Source organism: Carassius auratus, chromosome 14, assembly GCF_003368295.1.
Source record: "Carassius auratus strain Wakin chromosome 14, ASM336829v1, whole genome shotgun sequence".
Classification (NCBI taxonomy): domain Eukaryota; kingdom Metazoa; phylum Chordata; class Actinopteri; order Cypriniformes; family Cyprinidae; genus Carassius; species Carassius auratus.
Window position 1 is genome coordinate 17,179,438 of NC_039256.1, and position 21,620 is coordinate 17,201,057.

General features: G+C 34.7%; 2 protein-coding genes across 2 annotated transcripts in view; both read right to left on the minus strand.

Moving 5' to 3' along the window:
* Window positions 1–21,620, minus strand: part of LOC113113858 (RING finger protein 44) — a 1,123,463-nt gene that overhangs the window by 108,866 nt on the left and 992,977 nt on the right. The window lies entirely within an intron of this gene.
* LOC113113852 (WD40 repeat-containing protein SMU1-like) lies at window positions 250–4,761 on the minus strand. Its single transcript, XM_026280368.1, has 12 exons — window positions 4,626–4,761; window positions 4,047–4,257; window positions 3,804–3,956; window positions 3,296–3,406; window positions 3,051–3,179; window positions 2,841–2,960; window positions 2,651–2,767; window positions 1,694–1,821; window positions 1,486–1,612; window positions 1,228–1,395; window positions 985–1,137; window positions 250–666 (listed from the first exon to the last, which is right to left on the minus strand). The coding sequence occupies exons 1-12, from the start codon at window positions 4,649–4,651 to the stop codon at window positions 568–570; spliced, it is 1,542 nt and encodes a 513-aa protein (XP_026136153.1). The 5' UTR covers window positions 4,652–4,761; the 3' UTR covers window positions 250–567.

The following is a 21,620-nucleotide window of genomic DNA, read 5'->3' on the forward strand; positions in this document are numbered from 1 at the left end:
AGGTTAGGTTAAAATAAATGATCAGGTTTTTTTTTTTTACTTATCCAATTAATATCTTCAGATTCATATACAGATTAATCTCATAAGTTGCAGTGTAGGGGCCTGCCACTGCTGAATGACTCATTTAATTCCTATAAATTGAAAATAAAAATTCATCATTATTTGCCTTCATTTATAGTATATTAAAATACTATTCAATTTGAACTTTGATTACAAATTTTTAATTCGGGTTGATTAATTACAGAAATCCAAATTTTATTTTTTATTAAAACTCTAGCTTTTCAATGTGCAAGACACAACTTGTGGTCAAATGCTTTAATTATGAGACATAAAGGAAGAGAATGACAAGAAAAAATGATCTAATGTTGAATCAAAAGAACAAAACTTGTTGTTACTATAAATTACAGATGCTTCCATTTGAAAAACTTATCCACTGCATTAAAAAAAACAGGTATGTACAAAAGGGTAAAAAAAAAAAAAAAAAAACAAGTAGGCAACGTATTCTAATTGTGTTCTCCTTCCCGCCCCAACCGATCCAAATCCCCACATTACATCACATCTGCGTGGTTACGGCTTCCAGAGTTTGAGAAGCCCATCCTCACTGTATGTGGCGATCAAATTCTGGTGTGGGTGGTGGGCAATACCAATCACATCCTTCTCGTGTACCTGTAGGAAAAAACAAAACAAAAATCGCATTTGTTTTAATACATAGAAAAATACACGTACATAATTGATATTTTTCACATCCCAATTTAGTGTCCACATCAAATTCAATTTAAAAATGTGATTTTATATACACAGAAACCATAATATATTTACAATATACTATTGTTACACAATGACATTTTTTCATCAAATTATTTGAAAATGTATTATAGTCTTTTTTTTTTTAACCGGACTTAAAGCTACATTAAGCTTTTGCGTAAAAATACAAACATTTGTACATGCTGATTTAATAAAAACTAGTAAATGAAAGGTGCTTACGGTCAGGGTTCTCTCTAGTTTGCCTGTGACTGTGCTGAAACAGTAAAGCACAAAGTCCTCGCCGACACAGTAGATCCACTCGCCACGTGGAGACAGAGAGCAGCATACAAAATCACCACCCTCTCTCTTACCAGAGCTGAAACTCCTCACAATCTGCAACAGGAACAAGAGATTACTAAACAATAACCCAAATCATTCCGATTTTCTCATCTTTTACATTAACAACACACTTGACCTTCTCACCTGGCCCTGCATGTTCATGATTACAACAGTGTTGGATCGGTTACACACAACAAAATGCTCTGGGTTTTTAGGAAGCAAGATCACGTTGTTGACAGTGATGTCTGTTCCCGCAGACGTGCCCAAAGATTTGAAGGTGTTGGTGCATTCGCTGGTCTTCACGTTCCAGATCTGGGAGAAAGATGATGTCAAACCGAAACACAAGTTACATTTTATGCGCCTTTCCTTGAGAGAGTCGAGATAATGCATTAACATCTGTACCTTCACAGTTCCATCAGATGAGGCACTAATGATGTGATGGCCATCAGGAGTGAGTGTGGCATCATTCACAAATGAAGAATGACCTCTGAACTCCTTCAAAGACTTGCCTGATTTTAATCCATGTATCCTGGGGGGAAAAAAACAAGCATAAGTGAATTGTGCTGTGGTTTTTGTGTGAACGCTGAAGACAGTGAAAAGAGATGCTCACCTAATGGTCTGATCGAAGGATGCAGAGAGAATCTGACTGCTGTCTTTACTGAAGCTGATACAGGTGACACCTTTACTGTGAGCACGCTCGTATCGCCGCAGACACTGGCCACTCTGGATCTTCCACACCTGAAAAAAATAAATAAATACGACCCATTCAGCATTAAAAATAACCAATAAATCAGCCTTCCTACTGTAGAAAAGTGCAAGCAACCCTATGATCTGCCATTCAAACAGAATCGTGTTTGCATCTTTTTTTATTTTTATTATACAATATTTTAAAAGGTTCCTTTCATACAGAAATGAAAATATCAATTATCTTATTTGTAGTTTTATCTAAAACAAATAAAAAGAATACAAACAAAAAAATATGTATTATATATGACAAAAACTTACATGGAATTGAAAACAAAAATATTAAAATGAAAACAAATTCACAATATAACTATTAAAAATAAAATGCAAATTTGAATAATAATGTTTAATACAAAATAATATAAAAAATAATTGCATCCAAAATTTTTTACTTCTATATGTCTATATAGCATATAAATGCATATTTATTATGTATATATATATATATATATATATATATATATATATATATATAAATGCACACAGATGCATGTAAATATTTAAGAATTTTTTTATATAGGTTTACATAAGAAAAATATATACATGTATGTACATTTATATATGCATAATAAATATACACAGTAAGCAAACATATATTAAGTAAACAAAACATTTATCGTTTCAGATTTATATCTGATCGATTAGATTTTATACATTTTAATACAAAATAAGAAATAATAATCAGAAAGATATGACATGGCATGCTTGGCCAAATTAAAGAACTTCAGGGGGGCTGTTTTGGGCATCTCTGTGTTAAACAAATGATCAATGAACACTGAATGTTTTAATCATTTGTCCAATTTTAATATAGTGTGTATGAGACCTTAATCTTGCCATCCTGGGCTCCTGTGGCCATCATCTCGGTGTCCCGACTGAAAGACATGCACAGCACTGCGTCATCCATCATCATGAAGTTATCCTGAGCCTGATACTTCAGATCCTGTCCAAGACACACAAATCCATGAATAAACGTGCATAAACGATATATAAACTACAAATGCAGATTCACAGACCTTTCTGATTTTTCCAGTAGTGAAGTTCCATACTTCAATAAATCCATCCACAGATCCAGTAACCAGATACTGGCCATCAGGAGAGAAGCGTGAGCACTCGACGTGAGACTTCTGACCAAACTACAATGTGAAAAAAAACACACACTAAGGTGAGTACCAAATCTCCACTGTATCTTAAATTCCTGTGGAGGACAGATGCTGGTCCTGTACCTTGATGTGTCTGGCCAGCTGAGTGGGGAAGCGCTCCTCCTCGACGTCTTTCACAGCTGCTTTACCTCTGAACAAATCGATGGTCATACCAGGAGGCAGAAGACCTTGATGCTGCTGCCACTTCAGAGACTTTAGAGACAGAGGCAGACCATCAACTACAGTAATGTGAACTATTCCTCCTATGTAATTCTGAGACCAGTGTACAATGTCTAATGCATAACTGTTGCAAGGGCAGTTCAACTCACCTGTCCAAGCAGAGCCATCAGACGTGACGGGGGTACCACACTGACCTCACCAGCAAGAGCCTGAGCTATAGCTGCTCTACGCTTCTCCTTACTGCTGCCATCAGGATAGGCCTAAAAACAGATAGATCAGCTCAGAATTCATCCACAATGGAAATGAAACTGTTAAACATCCAAGTAGATATACATAAACCAATGTTAATGAAAATTCTGTCATCATGTATGCTCTTATTTCGTTTCTAAAGTACATTTATTCTGTGGAAAAATGGGACGGTGCTCTTAATTTTGCTTTCTAAGTGCACCAGGTCAATGCATTTACCTATAAAATGTAAAAAAAAAAAAAAAAAGAATGTCCCTGAGCCCCCTTAGATATAGTCTCACAAAACCGTGTAGGAAAAACCATGAGCTATTAGATACATGTATTTCTATTTCATATGCAATATGTTTAAATATGTAAAAAAAAAAATAAGTTGCTGGGTTTTCATAAAGTGCATTGTTTCAGATCCCTCACCTCTCTGGGGTCAAAGTAAGATCGTGCTAGAAGATTCTCCAGGTGGATGTATCGCTCAGCTTGGGTTTGTTTCAGCATAATCATGGGGTCAGTCTGCCTCAACAAAGATCTGGCAGCTCCCAGCTCTCGGAGCTCAATCAGCTCAAGAACAACCTGCAAAATTTGCACAGCTCAATCAATATTCAAAATGAGCCACACCATAATAACCGACTTATAAAAATCTTGATTTGATCTGCCCCTCACCTGCTCGTAAAGGTCAACGAGGGTCTTGTCGGGGAGTTTGAGGGACTGTATAGCCTGAAGCACAGTGTCCCAGTGACCGCTGTTGATATCTGCCACAAAACTCTCAATACTGTCTACTGTGTTAAGAGACACTGTCGTCTCCTCCTGGAGCGTTGCTAAAGTCTTCTGCAAGTTGTTTTCCTTCAGGTACTGCATGATCAGACGAATAACGCTGGAAAAACATGAGGAGAGAAGACATTGTAGTACTCTGCAAGACTGGAGAGCAAATATATTAAAAGTAACGTTAATATATTAAAATGTATTTGAGGTATCGCGAGCTGCCTTTGCTACTAAAAGCAGGCAAAACACTAACCAGGCTGATCTTCAGTACATCAAATACAAAATGTCTAGAAGAGATAAATTCTATTTAATATCTAAGCTGTGTGCAAAACAAGCTCCTGATGATGCTAACACAGTTAGCTACAGAAAACCAACGTTAGCTGACCGCAAAAAAAACAGCTTGTAAAGTTTGTGTAATCGTTTAAATACACAATTATGCATGTATATGATGTTTGGGAACACGCAATTTAATTTACTTACTCTGCTGACTCAATTTCAATAGACATTTTTGAAAAATGATGATGTGCAGTGAGAAGCTGAAGACACACCGCGACAGGAACAACACGCGCGTCTTCTTCTACGGCTCTGAATACATCTGAACAGAACACAACAGCGACATCTAGCGGCTACAACCAAAACCCTCACCAGTTATTCTCACCATTTGCATTGAAATAATCCAAATTATAATACATCTCAATTTTATGTTTGCCAAGGTTAATATGGTAATGGTAAAAAAGATGCTTTTTTTTAGCCTACTATTCAGTGACAAAAAATCTGTATTTTAACACCAAAAGAGATTATGATTTTATATATGATTTTATTATTATTATTTAAAATTAAATAAGAATAAAATGTAAAAACAAAAATAAATTATTTCATGCAAAAAAATTAAAAAACATTAATATTAATATATCATAAGCTTTAATTATAACACACACACACACACACACACACACACACAGTATATTAGTATATATGTGGTTAATACGATGATGTCTCATTAATCCAATCCATGCCATTTAATCTTTCCTCCAAGATCATCTAAATTAGTCTGGAGTAAGAGTCCTCTATCTGAACACGGACTGTAACGATCATAAACACTTGAAAAATCCTACTGTGATTGCATGTTTTGTATTCTAGGCTCTGTCTAGGGCCGGTGTGCCATTATTATCATCATCATCTCCACGCATCGCTTCTGCTTGTTCACGTAATTAGCTGCAGTTCCGCGTTTGTCTGTAGGGGGCGCCAAAATACGCTTTTATTCCAGCGCGCCCTGAGACTGAAGGTCTCTCAAGGTTAAAGCGTTTATTGCTGCATCAGCCTCACATGCTGGTCTTTTATGAGGGCACAACGCCATGGGCATTTAACTGCCCAGAAAAAGCAGCTCACTGCTGCAAATCTAATTGCCCACCACGAAATAACACTTACTTTCCCATCCTTATTAATGTGCCAAATCTGGGCCTACCACAGAAAACAGACTTGTGTGATTTGCACCCAAGCGTGCATTTGTTCTTTTCGTGATTAAAATTAAATCCTTGCCATTAAACATCGGGACTAAAAGTAACAGGGGTGTGACATTTTGAAAATAGGCACAATACCTCATACTTGTTTTGAGTTTAATATGAACTAGTCAATATGAGGTGTCAAATAGATTGAGCGCTGGAGCGGGCAGCTTTTATTATGAACCAGCACACATTATAACACCAGAGGTATTTTTTTCTAGCTAATATATTATTCTGGACTTATGAGCCTGTTCATCATTGGTAACAGTCCCACCACTCACATCCTGAGAAAAGAGAACATAGACTCTAATATCATTTAAAGCCTGTTGCCAAGTGTATTATTTTCATGGTTCATCTGAACGAAAAGGAACATTAAATGTTCATTTGTAACTAAGGAAACTTGTTTCAATCAAGAAATAAAGAATTAAGAAAGGTCTTATATCTCACAATTCAAATGTAAAAATAGTGAGATATAAACTCTGAAATGTGCAATAAATAGTCACAATTACTTTTTGTATAGCCTGAAGCTATAACTCTAGTAAATCTTAATTTAGAACATCATTTAGAATTGGATTTTGTATGTAAGCATATGATAAAGCAGCTGTCTTATTGCACAAAAAAAAGAGAGAGTGTTGATCAACTATAAGCAGTTTTTTGTTATCTACACACCTGCAAAAAAGCCTAAAGTGCTCACACGCTTTGCTTGTACCCGGATCATTGTCTGGAGTGCTATTATTGTTTTAAAGGAGGCCATATGTGAAGCTAAAGTGTCTGTGAACGTTTGATCATTTTTTGCAAGCTGATCTCTGCACTTATAATTTACTGCACCAGGAGGTTTAAAGCTTGAAAAAATCTTTTTACATGATAAATGCTCTTCATGCTACAGCACTAGAATTATCGCCTCTGAATCTGGCTGACAAACCTTCTAAGGTAATATGCATTATAATCAAGTACTAGTTTAATGATTATAGGTTTCAGTGATTTAAATACTAATAGTCCTAGATGTTTTGGTATTCCATACATATGCTGATATGTTGATGTTTGCTGACCTCACATATTGTTACAAATATCAGATTTCACAGTGGGCCTTTACAGTGGCACCGATGAAGAAAGCAGTATAACTTTAAGAATAATAATTTTTTCATTCGGTATTTTTGACTTGTTTACAAATATATCTAATATTCTTAAACCAAGATACATCTACTTGAGAAGGAAAATGACTCAGCATATTAATTCTTGTTTTCTGAAATGGGGAAAATAAACTTAATTCAAAGGGAAAACATGGTTGTTGTTTTTTTTTTTTTTTTTTTTTACCCATTTACAGATATAATTTTTGTTTAAAAGGAATAATTCACCCCAAAAGATGAGTTTTTTTCTTTATTGTAACAGGTTTGGAGAAAAGTAGCATTACACCATTTGCTCACCCTCCTCTGAAGTGAATGGGTGCCGTCAGAATGAGAGCCCAAACAGCTGATAAAAACATCACAGTTATCCATGCAACATGATCCATTAACATTTTGTTGAAAAGTTGTCTTTTTAAAGAACAAATATATAACTTTTTTTTTTTTTGCAACCACCACTAAGGGCTGTGCTAGTGGTTTGATTACATGTAATTGAATCTGTCCACCAATTATGTCTGCAACACTTACACCTCTGCCATGGATATTGAGTTAGTCATAGACCCTTGCCAGTACTGTGAGGCACTGTTTATTCCATTTATGTTATTATTATGGGAAATGTAATATCCAACATAAATGCATCAATCATTTATAAACTCTAAAAGTCAGAATTTGAAAACTAACTGAAAGAGAGAGAGAGAGTGAAAGTGTGTTTTAAGCGTTGATAATTGTCCTACTTGAGAGCAGCAGACTGGAAGAAACACATTTTAAAGATCCATAAATTATCTGATGTCTTCTGGTTTTAATATACAATCAGAGGTGTTGCCTTTTCCAAAGAGCCTATTGATTTTCTTGAGTCTTTCACATCGCACAAGCAGAAAGACGATAATAACTAAATCCACCTTTCTCAGACCTCAGTGGGAATGCCTCCTACTATGGGGCACTGAACGAAGCACAGCAGCCAATCTGGAGTGGAGGGGCTGACACATCACAAAAAAATAAAAAATAAAAATAAATAAAAGAGAGTCGTTCAGCAGGGATGCTTACATTTCAGACTAATCAAAGAGCAGTGGCTAGTATTTAAAGGATTAGTTTACACGAAAATAACAATCACGTGCTTTTTGCATTCCTCTGTTTTCCATTGGTTTTTGATCAATCAATCAATCAATCACCTTTATTTATATAGTGCTTTAAACAAAATACATTGCGTCAAAGCACTGAACAACATTCATATGGAAAACAGTGTCTCAATAATGCAAAATGATAGTTAAAGGCAGTTCATCATTGAATTCAGTGATGTCATCTCTGTTCAGTTTAAATAGTGTCTGTGCATTTATTTGCAATCAAGTCAATGATATCGCTGTAGATGAAGTGACCCCAACTAAGCAAGCCAGAGGCGACAGCGGCAAGGAACCGAAACTCCATCGGTGACAGAATGGAGAAAAAAACCTTGGGAGAAACCAGGCTCAGTCGGGGGGCCAGTTCTCCTCTGACCAGACGAAACCAGTAGTTCAATTCCAGGCTGCAGCAAAGTCAGATTGTGCAGAAGAATCATCTGTTTCCTGTGGTCTTGTCCTGGCGGTCATCTGAGACAAGGTCTTTACAGGGGATCTGTATCTGGGGCTCTAGTTGTCCTGGTCTCCGCTGTCTTTCTGGGCAGTAGAGGTCCTTTCTAGGTGCTGATCCACCATCATGTCTGGATACGTACTGGATCCGGGTGTCTGCAGTGACCCTCTGATCTGGATGCAGACTGGATCTGGTGGCCACGGTGACCTCGGAACAAGGCAAGTCCTGATTTTGCCAAGTCCGATGTGTTCCTAGGTCAACATATTTTGTTGACCCTGGAACAACATTTTACTCCAAAAATATATTCTTAACCGTATCCCTACACCTAAACCTAACCTTAACCATGAGTAATCCCTAAAATCAGAGGAAATGATAGATGAATGACACTGATGTACAAGCACCAAACACTGATTTTAAGCATAAACTTCACAAAATCTATAAACTGGTTCTTCAAATCTGATTGGTTAATCACAATGTTGTTCCAGGGTCAACGACGATGTTGTCCCAGGGTCAACAACGATGTTGTCCCAGGAACATGTCTCACTTGGTAAAATCAGGTTAGGCTCGGAACAAGAGAGAAACAGACATATATTAGCGTAGATGCCATTCTTCTAATGATGTAGAAAGTACATAGGGTGTTATGTGAAGTGTTTCCGGTTCCGGTTTACCTAATTAATGCAGCCTAAAAATCCTTTAACGGATTTGGATATTAAAAGCATATTAGTATGTTATGTGTATGCCAGGTTAAAGAGATGGGTTTAAACTGCAAGAGTGTATCTGCCTCCCCAACAATGTTAGGCAGGTTATTCCAGAGTTTAGGCGCCAAATAGGAAAAGGATCTGCCGCCCGCAGTTAATTTTGATATTCTAGGTATTATCAAATTGCCTGAGTTTCTATGGAGGTGTTTGCGTCTCAAGTATTTTGCAGGGTCTCGTGCATTACACAGCATTCTGAAATTGTGTGCTCAACTTTGAAAAAAAAAAAATTTAAAGTTTTTAAAATGGTATTTCTATACATTGTTTTTTTTTCTTCTTGAGAATAAAATGCAAAGCCTTGATTCACTTTCTTTAAAAGTTGTCCTTATTTGCGCTTTCCTTCGGTGGAGTAGAACGCAAACATTTTCATCAACAATGTAACTGATTCTTGGATCTGATAAGTGAATGTGGAGAACCAGGTCAAAAATATAAGTTTTGCTATGTATTACATACATGATGTGTTCATCTGCAACTTCATATCTTGCATTTGCATTGTTTCTCATGACTTGGATGTTACATCTTGCAGTTCTAACACAATCTTATGCCAATTTGTATTCTATTTTACAGGGAAGCCAGTGGATATACATTTTTATGTAATAATAATAATAAAAAAAACTATAAACCTTTTTTATATCTCACAATTCTGAGGAAAGTTTATCCCTTTTTTAAAGTCAGAATTGATAAATATACAATTGCAAGACATAACAGAACTGTGAGATGTTAAATCAGAATTGGAAAAAAAGTCTAAATTCTGAGAATAAATAGTCAACTTTTATTGCTTGATTATTTATTAATTAATTAATTAATACTAAGGTTATACAAATTGGCGGCTAATTATGAATTCATTATAAATCTCTCTCATACATATATGTATGATGCGCAGACATCCCAGTGAAGGTTATGCTTAGGTGTGGGGTTGGGGCAAACCTTCACATGTACTTTATTTCTAAAAATCATATGTTTTCATCATATAAATTCATATGTAATTCATATAATTCATCAAATTTCCTCTTGCAAAATTCTGACGAGATGTGGCCTCACAGATCATAATCTGTCTATGTAACCTAACTGTTTTTACTGACAGCCTGTCTGTATTTCACTGATTATAATGGCTTCTATTTGCTTTAGAAGCATAATATCATAAATTCAATCTGAATTGATTCATGTCTTGAGAATAATCGTTGGCCAACTGTATCTGCATGAGTAGGCTACATTTTAATGGCTTTAATCCTGATGAGAGCATAAATGACTTGCTGGGTTTAAATATAAAATTAATTTTACTCTCTCCTTAGGATTTGGGCAATTTCTTTGAGTAATTATGGTAATTATACGGTCTGGATGTTACATAACTTATTCTGCATGAAAATAAAAAAGGAATTTGCAATTTTATTGCTTTGATATTGTACAGCTCTCAGTAAAAGCACACGATCTTCCTCCAAAACTTAATTTCCTCTCGTACTGAGCGGCCGTACCAATCAAATCTTTGCAGGTCCCAAAATACTCTGCTGTGGATTCCAGTAAAAAAGGTGATTGAAAATAACCATTCATCTCTCAAAACATCTGCTGACTCTTGTGTATGAGCAAAACATTGACATGCTGTCATAGTGCTCCAGTGCAGCGAGCAGCTGTATCGATCAGTCCATGGCTTTCTGGTGCCTTCTCACTAACATGCACTTATGATCTCACAACAGTTCTGGTTTACAGGGTTGTTCCACACCGGATTAGTCTAGAACCATTCACCCAATCCATTGAAACCAATATCCTTTACTCTCTGGAATGGTATTTACTTACACTATAGAATCTGATACTTATTTTACACATAAATGAAACTAGATCCATCCATCATTATGGGATTTCTAAGAACATGTCATGTTGATAACCCATTGTTTACGAGCTAAAAATGTCGTCACTGTAAAATGTCGTTATTTTCTGGTTTATAGACAGATCGATCATGGGCTGCGTTACTTGTGATATTAATAAATCATTTTGAATTTAGTTTAAAAAAAGTCACAAAAGGGAATTATCCTTTATTACAATTTAAGCAGAGGTGTAGATTATCACAAAGATCATAATCTCATCAAGTACTAAGATACAAATGACCACAGGAAATAAACTCGGTTCAAAATGGTTTTAAATTACAATCATTTACAGTCTATTTTTTTTTTTTCAATTCAAACTAAAATTTCAGTATCATCATATTCACGATATATAATTTTAAACATTCATAGTTAGTTTTTTACATATATTTTGCATGAATTTAAGAATCACCAAAACAACATTTAAATTGTTTTCAAAATTTCATTTTTAAAAAGACCCTTTTTTATTATACATTTTTTATTATTATGCAGTTTCCATTTGTGATTTATTGCAACTATTTTTGTCACCGTCTTTATTTTACATTATTGTGTTCAATTAACTTGATCATTTTCTTGGGTAGCAACTGAGAAAATATTTTTTAACACTTTATGGTTGGCCTGTACAGAAACTGACTTTCAAAAATAAACCCAATTAAAGATAAATTCAGTGCTGTTAAAAAGTGTGAAAAGTAACAACTAGCCACATTTCTCTTTCTGATGCCATCTGCTGTTTTTTTCTCTGAAGTGCCACCAAAGACAAATCATGGCCTTTCATGTTCATTAATTTAGTATTTTAAGTTTGGTCGTGCTGTGCTAACCACTGGCTCAACTAAACCCAGCAATGCTTTAATTGGCATGTTCAGGAAATCACAGTGTGGAGATAATTTGTTTTTACTCTTTTGAACCTTCATAGGCGAGAGCTCAGTATCCGCAGCTCCATTCGTTGCATGGCACAAATTCATCCCGACTTCTCAGAATAGATTCCACCTGACAGAGAAAATAACAGTCCTCCACTCAAACAGATTAGTTCATGGTGTATGGGACATAAAGAACATTTCCGCCTGAGAGGCCAGTGCTCCATACTTAGCATCTCACTTTGCAATAAAGGGTAAAGCAAGCTGCCATAAACTTCATTTTACCATTTGATGTCTATACTAAATCACAGTTCAGTAAATGAATTAGGCTTCAGTGTGAGAGACACTTTTTAGGGCCAGTGACAAAAAATCAGGACCAGAAGTTCTGTGATATTGAATTGAGAGAGTTTATTAACATTTAACAGAAAAAAGACAGCATGTGCTGTTTTAATAGAGAAGGTTAATATTGTTTTATATTTAGCTTTAATATGTTTTTTTAATGTATATAATTTTTAGTTTTAGCAATTTTAGAACTTCTATTTACAGTATTTATAGTTTTATATATTTATATTTTATTTCAGCTTTATTTCAATTAATTTTTTAAAAAAAAGTTTTAGTTAACAATTAAAACTACTTTAGAAGAAAACATGGGAGGAAAAATGATTTGGTATTTTTATCACAAATCTATTGCTGCTGTTTTAAAAACACTACTAATACTGTTTAATGTGGCTACTGGCTATAAAAAAAAAAAAAAAAAAAAAAAACCTTGTTATAATAGGAAATGCTTTACCACAAGAAAGTAAACAAGTCATTTTTTATAATATATAAAAAGCTGTGAGATCTCAGCTCTGCTCTACAATCTAATATCTGCCTCATATTCCCTTCTTTTCCATTTAAAACCATTCAGAATGTTTTTCATCTGTCTTCACCAAAACAAATGCCACATTACCTGAAATGTTTTGAGTACTTCAGTCCATGTCTATGTATCACCTGTACTGCCCTTAGCTTCGCTCTAAGGAGTGGGCCTATTTCCCACAAGCCTACAAAAAGATGACAAACAGAATCAAAGCGACTGGAGGGAGTTTCGGGACACACTGCTGCTGATATTAAAGGCCAGCCAATCTATCTTAAAAGATCTCTCACACTGAGAGCAATAAAAAAATATAAAAAAAACCCCTTGAGATTCAGAGATGTCTGCTGCCCTGGACCAGACAGGTTTTTACCTACAGGCTTCTGCCTCTTCTTTGGTTTGATCTTGATGTCTATTTAATTCATGCGTTGTTCTTTGAAGTGATCGTCCATGCTCTTGGATCTTTTGAGAGAAGATGCTGATTACAATCCACTACTTCTGGAAGTATTAGAAACAGAATCAGTTTTCGTAAAACCCTCTGGTTTCATCCCTAAAGGCCTCATTTCACGCCACGATATGTAACGGCCAGCCCACGATGTCTTCAGATCTATCCCTGAGATGTGGACTGATTTTGTGCCAATGTAAAGTGAATTTTAACAGAAATCTTTCTCTCTCACAGTGACTGCATCTGATCAGACATTTAGTGGGTTAAATTCCCGTGTTCTCGCTGCCTCACAGGAAACGATCGATAGCAATTTCAAGGCATCTCTCTTTATGAGAGCGGACTGAGTTTTCATTGCTTTGAATCCTGCGCTTACCTGATTCAGGAGAGACTGTGTCTGTTTTAGAATAAAACTAATATGAACAACGCCAAAATACAGTCTATGTTGGAGTTTAAAGCAATTTAAGAAGAACAAACGATGACATGACAGATAAAACATAATATTTTGGGGAAAAAAGTAAAAAAAAAAGTATATATATATAAAAAATAAATAGTAATAACAATAACAGATTTTTTTAAATAATCAGTTTTCAATCTTTTTTTTCTGTTTTACTTATTTTAGTACCTTAGATTTAAAAAAAGAATAGATTTTAATTGGTTTAAATAATAATAATAATTATTATTATTATTAATGTGTGTGTGTGTGTGTGTGTGTGTGTGTGTGTGTGTGTGTATGTGTAGCCTATTAAGTAACAAAAATTGCTTTATGGTTTTAGTGTAAGTTTTAAATTGAGTTAATTCTACTAACCCAGCTATGCAGAAATGTTGGTCGATTCTTTGGAAGATGCTGCATTTCACAGCAGGTCTGTAAATCTGTGGCGCAGTCTGTTTGTGTTCAGTCTTCCAGTGCTGTGCATTAGCTGAGCTTCTGAGAGCTCTTTCATGTTTCATGAACATTCTTTTTCAAACTACTCGAGGATGAAACAGCATTCACTACCAACAGTGGACGCCATGATGTCCTTGAAAGCCGTATCAGATTTTTGAGTCAATTCTTTTGTGCATTTATACAGCAAAAAATGCTATATGAAAACAGAATCTTATTTATCTACAGGCTTGTTGTGTACTTATTCCATTGATCCACAGAGCCCAGCAGAGAACAGAGCACATGTAGCATGTTTGATTAATATTTGAATGCATTGATCATGCTGTTTTTTAGCATACGTCTGACAGATGGAATGCCGTGGGTAATTCTGCAGGCATGTAGCGACTCAGTCAGTCTAGATTCTGCATGCACCCGTTTGATTGACACCTTGTTTATAACCAGGACTCAGTGCATACAGTATCACATCCCTGAAGACAAAACAAGGGTCTAAATGAGTAGTAAAGGTTAACAGGTCAAAGCCATCTTTCAAATGTAGTTTTGCTTTCTAGGCATAATGGCAGTGCTGTGCTGGAAAATAGAATGCCAGAAAAACTAAATTCCTTTGTTTAGGGGATATTTGATATTAGTTGTGACATTTTGTAACAGGAAAAATGGCAAATTATTCATGAATGAATACATAAAAATATGAACATATACAAATAATAATACAAATATGATGCATTAAGTATGCATTATGGAAAAAAAAATAATGATCTGTTGCATCCAAAAATAATAATAAAGAAAAAAAAAACTTAAGTTGATTTAGTTGTGTATGGTGGTTCCATGTTGGAAATTGTTTTATTACTATAATAATAATGTAGACTCAAACAATTTATATAGTGGAACTGAACTGAGTAATTCCCAATAAAACTAGTACTACTCAGGTACACAAATCAGACTATTCTTTCCTCATCTGCCTCAATCACATAAAATAACAAAGCAATAACCCGCCCCAATATGAAAATTCTGTCATCATTTACTCACTCTTGTGTCATTCCAAACCTGTACAACATTCTTATCTGGAACACAAAAGAAGATATTTTGAATATTCCTGTCATTCCAATTATACTTTTTAACCTAACAATGGAAGTTAATGGGAACCAAAACTGTTTGAGAACCAACTTTTAAAAACATTAAAATATTCTTTGATGAAAACCAGCATGTGAAAAATGCAGTATTTCTGAATTCACAGTATTTATAAAACAGTAGGCAGCAAGGTTACGGCTAGAAGGTAAAGCTATTGGGCATGTGCACATTAATATATCGTAATTTTGGTCATACTGTACAACAGTAATTAAATTTTTTGCATTATTGTAAGGGGTAGGTTGGGTACCGAAACCTGCTACCTACATGGCACCGGTATCTATGTAACAAGTATTTACTAGAACCGAACAGAATTAGTCAGATATAGTTGCCTTCATTGCGGTGCCATGCCTGAGCAAGTATGCCTGAGCGATCGATTGAAATATTTGTCCTCTGGTTCTCTGAAATGGATGTAAGAAGCTTCATCACCCGCTTCGCACATGATAAATAATTTTCAGACAATGCACATGAACTCAAGTCGGAAAGCTCTAATAATACAAATCCAACAAATCTTTGGATGAAAGAAAGTGTCCATGTTGTTTTCACATTCCACTTAAAAGTAGCTAAACATGCTTAAATTAAAATGTCTAAAGCTAAACTTCCCTTGTATTTACATTTCTAAACCTGTAGTCCAGCACACGAGAACATTATAAGCTTTTTACTCCACAACACCAGTAAAATGATCTGATATGGCTTCTTATCACAGAATGAGGCAGAAAATATGTTCCATAAGCTACTTTAAAAATAATATACTTAATTATTATGAAAATACCAGAGATTGCTTGAATAGTCAATTGTTATTGTCTTTGTTTTATTATTCAAAACATTTATGTGTTCAGTTTATTCAATTACAGCTATAATAGCGATGCATTTGTCCATATAAGGGATTTCCTGGAGGGTCATGAGTTCCGCTCCTTCTGTGACTATACACTCTATGCTTCAGGTTTTAGCTGTATACCTTCTAGCCACAACCTGGGACCATTCTTTATTTTTTAAAATATAGAATATACTTTTTAAACAGTTTTTAAATAAGTACATTTGGCCTGTCAATCATCTTGTCACAGTTCACTTTCTGAAATTAATTAAGTGACGCTCTTATGGAAATATGATAACATTTTGTAATGATCATTTAAATAAAATTTCTTAATTGTGTGTCATAAATCAACATTTCAGGAAAATGTTAATGGATTTCAAATCAAATTATGACTTTCTGTTAAAAAACAGGACGTTGATTTCAGTTGATGTTCTCAGTTTATTATGCATTTTGGGAGATATAACAAATGAACAGGGAAATAAATCATATTACAATATTCTATGAAATATTATATATTATTATAAAATCTTGTCAATTATTACTCCAATTATTACACTTTTTTCATTACACGTTGCCCCAAAAACACATTAATATGCAAATTTGATTTAGTTTATAGATAAATTGTATATAATGTATATAATGTATTTCTCACACATTTTGCAGAAAGAAAAATTGTCATTCTGTTATAATATAGTAGAGAATCATCTTTATAGAAAGTTTGGTATAAAAAAATCTTGAAAACTAAAAATGAATTTGTGATTTAAAAAATATATTGTTTTCCTGCAGCTTTTTCTTGGGTCTTAAGAGGGTATTGGAGAGAAAAGAAGAAACACGTTAATCTGCCATCCTTGGGTCTTTATGCAGAGAAATCTGCTCATATTTTTGCATAATGATGCATTTAAAAGTTAACAGCCAAACAGATGTTTATAAAAGTTCAAATTGTTGTTGCAGATGAAAAATAACACAGAGACATTAAATAAATATTTTTTACCAGGTTAAAATAATGGATTGTGTAATATTATCTATTAGAGTGTGCATGGATCCACACTTCAAAAACCTTCCTGAAATTGTAGACCATCTGGGGACTTTATATATATATAATTTGGGACAAACTTATTCTAATCTCACATACTAGGATGGATAGTATGAACATTGGGATGCAGGGTGACTGCAGTCTTGTGCAAAGCATGCTGGGAACTGAAAATCCCATGCCCAGTTTCAGATTATGCAACAAAAATATGAACTTATAGTCAGAACACAAAGAAAGTAAGTAAGTTGGCACAAAATATTCAAGAACTGAACATTTTGATTAGGAAACTAAACAAGTAACGTGTTTCACATCAAAGCTACTTATTCAAATTACTATGTGGCTGGAAGTAGAACCTGTTAATTAGTCCTTTTTAATGGAACAATGGAAATTGTAAGGTTCTGATTGATTTAACAGGGACGGATTTCACTGAAAACTTGATGAGCTGCTAAAATGACCCAATGTGTTACCAAAGACCAACGATCCTGCTCTAATCTCCAAAAATATAACCTTCATCAGTCAAAATGATTAAAATTCCGACCTGGCAGGAAATTACAGGCACAGTTGGACACATTTCCTGAAGAATGTTCTAGAATGTGTGAAATTCTAATTAATTTGCATAATTTAACGTATTAATAATGAATCATTTTTGGATACAAGGAGTTCTGATAATCCAGGGCAGAATTTGGGTTGGAAGAATGATTAATCACAGAATTTGGTCCAATCTGTGCCATAGAACTGGTGGTATGGGAACATTTTGACACAGACCTTTGACTGAAATATTTTGGATGGATGTCATAATAGAGAGCATATTAACAGCCAATGGCAGTGCTGTAACCATTAACGCAGTTAGTCCCAAATAGCACTGGATCCGGAGCCAGGAGTGCTAATTCAGGTCCTGGAGCAAGAAGTAGAAAAATACAAAAGCTCTGTATGTGTATGTGTGTGTGTGTGTGTGTCAGGACTGCAGTGAAAAGGAAATGACACCAGGCTGCTTGAGAAGGTGTTTTATACTGTCTCTCGCTCTCCTCCATGTTCCTGTGTGTTTGCTGAGTCGTTTCTGCAATGCTCCAGGCTTTGATCAGAGCTGGCATGCTGCAAGTATAATGCTGTGTAGAGTCTCTTCTCCACAGTGTCCATCACTTTCATCTTGTCCTAACCTCCAGATCAGTCTGTCACCCCACTATGATGCCTTTGCTGTCTGATGAGTGGTCTGATAACATGTACCAGGTCCTGCAGTCATACATGTTGCTCGTGATGACATCTAAACATGTATCTCTTGTATATCAGTTGTCAGGGCTATATATTCCTATGACAGCAGAGTTGTAGGAAAGCATATGTCAATAATAATAATAATAAAAATAAAAAACACTCAGAGATTAAATAGCTCTTTATATATCATAACAAGTGTGTTAGAATGAATACATTTGCACATTGAATTGCTGATAACTGTCAGAAAATATTTTCAAGTTCACTATAGAAGTAACATGTTATTTGTAGGCACAATTTATATGTATCTTCAAAATTAATTTCAAGCATTAAAAAAATGTAATCAAAAGTTTTATGAGCAATATAAATTAAACTTTCTGAACTGTTTTATTAGTAGGCCTTGATGTTTTTTTTCCTCCTGATATCAACTTTTAATCACAAGTCTTCATTCCACTTATCAACTGTAATTTATAGTAATTCAATTAGGAATGTTTCATACAATTAAAGTTTTTCATCCTCAGATCATCATCCATATATATAAATGTTTCAGTGACACAGATTTGGGTAAATTTAGCATTGCATTACTTGCTCACTAATAGATCTTTTGCAGTGAATGGGTGCTGTCAGAATAAGAGGCCAAACAGTTGATAAAAACATAAAAATAACCCACAAGTTATGACTTGTAAGTTACAACCCATAAGCATGGCTAGTGTCCATTAGTTAACATCTTTTGAAGTAAAAGGCTGCATATTTGTAACAAATTCATTAAGATGTTTTAAATTCATTTGAGTCCTCTATACATAATATTGCTCATCTCGTCTGAAATAGGAGAGAAATATGCACAGATCAAACAATGTTTACGCAAACAGTATAAAAACAATTCTAAACAAATACTGTATGTCTGTGGATTTTGATGTGAGAGAACAACAGGGGATGGACTGTTTCACTGGAGTAAACATTATTATGGATTATAGATGCATATTTTAATCAGAAGCGATGGTTTGAAGTTAAAAACATCTTAATGATGAATTTTTTTCTCACAAACAAACAGCTTTTCACTTCAAAAGACTTTAATTGATGGACTGGACTCATGTGAATTACTTGTGGATTTCTTTGATGTTTTTATCAGCTTGTTTGGACTCTCATTCTGATGGCACCCATTCACTGCAAAGGATCCATTGATGAGCAAGAATAAGTACATTTCAACTATTCCTTTCAAATCAAAGTCTTAATTTGAGTGGATTTTACCTGATTCAGTTAATTTAGATTAAATTAAAGTGTTTTAATTGCAAATGTCAATTTGCTTATACAGCTTATAATTTCTATATATACAGTAAAGTAGATATTACATATCCAAAGAAGTAAAAGCACAAATGATTGACTTTAAAAATCAGTACTGGATCATTAAATGCAATCACATTTAGAAAACCATATTTTTAGACCCCTACAGTCCCTACATTTTCAGAACAAATACATTTTTATTGCCTTTCTTTACAAGCATTATGTCTGTCCCTTAAATCCTGCTGCGGATGACTCACAGAGGTTAAATTTATCTCACATGTGAGATGATACTAATAATCTGGCCATCATTAAGAGGCTTTATGTTAGAATGGACACAATTATATAATATAGTGTAATGTAACTCTGGGTTAATTTTCAATGTGTGAAGTTACGAAGGATTTGATCTTATTTAAGTGATGAAGAAACGCTTCTTACAGTATGAAATTTGTAGGTGGGGTAAATTCTGCACCTTTACTATTGCCTTCATAGGTGCAATATCATGCAGCTTTGAATGGTAATTTCCTCAATAAAAAGTTATGAAAGGCGATAGTGGAGCAGTTGATAGATTAAGGCGACTTTTATGGTTTTATTGAAAAATGATATTGAATCACTCACTATTATGTGTACGCTAGCACAATGTTGTTGCACAATGCCCATCCAATTCTAAATGAAACGGAGAAAGAAAGGATGATTAGAGACAGCTTTGTAGGATAAATGAAACGTGCTTGCTTAATTAGAATACAGTTAACATGCTAATTACTTTGCTTTCATCTGAAGAAGGCACATTGATATGGAGGGAGATGGGCAACAAGAGCCACACACACAAGTGCACACACACAGACTTACAAGGGCATTTAGATGAGCCATGTTTTGTTAAATACAAAATCTTATTTAGTATGTAGAGAGAAACTGGAGGCCAGGGGAGAAAAAGTCAGAAGAGAACAGAGGAGGGTTTGGCTTGTCAGAAGTTCCCCGGTCAATATCTGTAGACACTGCTGGGATAAATAGTCACTCAGCATTGAAAACAAACCCACACTTATGCATTCAATATGCAAGACAGACCACACACACTCAACATGCAAGACAAATCGATATGTTCAGGATCAGCCTTCAGCTGCGTCGGCCACACACACACACACACACACACACACAGAGAGAGAGAGAGAGAGGAAGAGAGAGAGGAGAGTTGTGTCCTGTTTCTAGATCTGGAAGAAATATTATAATATAATATAATATAATATAATATAATATAATATAATATAATATAATATAATATAATATAATATAATATAATATAATATAATATAATATAATATAATATAATAGTAATGGTAAATTATAATATATAATATTATAATATTATAGCCCAAACCCTTGAATAATTAATTTAGCCATTAAAAATGTTTTCCTAATATAATGTTTCTCCATTGTTCGCATAATATAATGAAAATTTTTAATATTGAACTTAGTGACTTGTTGCAGTATTGTTGCAAAATTCCCAGCAATTCCAGTTCCAGTCCAAATCTTTAGAAACAGAATTCATAACAAATGTGTAGATCTCTGAAGTAGAAGCATAAAAAGATTTGTTTTAGAAGCTGTTCATTCTTAGATATTGTACATCTGCTCAAAGGAACACCTACAAATACTGATGCAATCATGTAAGAAGATTTTTTTTTTTTAAACATTCTGAGAAAAGAAATCACACGTATAATGAGCAGAAACCAGGAAGCTAGCAGTTACAAAGAAAGAAAAGCCTTTGCACTGCTCTCCTGTCCAGTAAAGAATAAGACCTAAATGCAAGCCGGGTTGATCCCCTGCATATGCTGAAGTAGAGGCAGATGAATGCTTACCAATGCATGCAGCAATAGCAAATATGGTGCGTGGGAGGAGAGGTTCTGGCTGAGCACGAGTGTTTATAACCCAGCGTGGATAAATGGTTTGTGGGCCGAATCCTGCATCGAGAAGTTCTGCTCTTTGACATCTTTTTATATTTTTTGCACGTTCCCGTTTAGTTGCTTGAATTTCATTTAGGCTCTATACTGTCGGCATATCAAAAGACCCAGCACCTAGGGAAGCCTTTGCATAATTGAAATCCCATTTTCAGGCATCCAACCATTTGTAGATTATGTGTCACCTACAGTTAAAGATGATGTGTGGAGATTCCTCTGTGAGAAAACACTTCTTCTCAAGGACAAT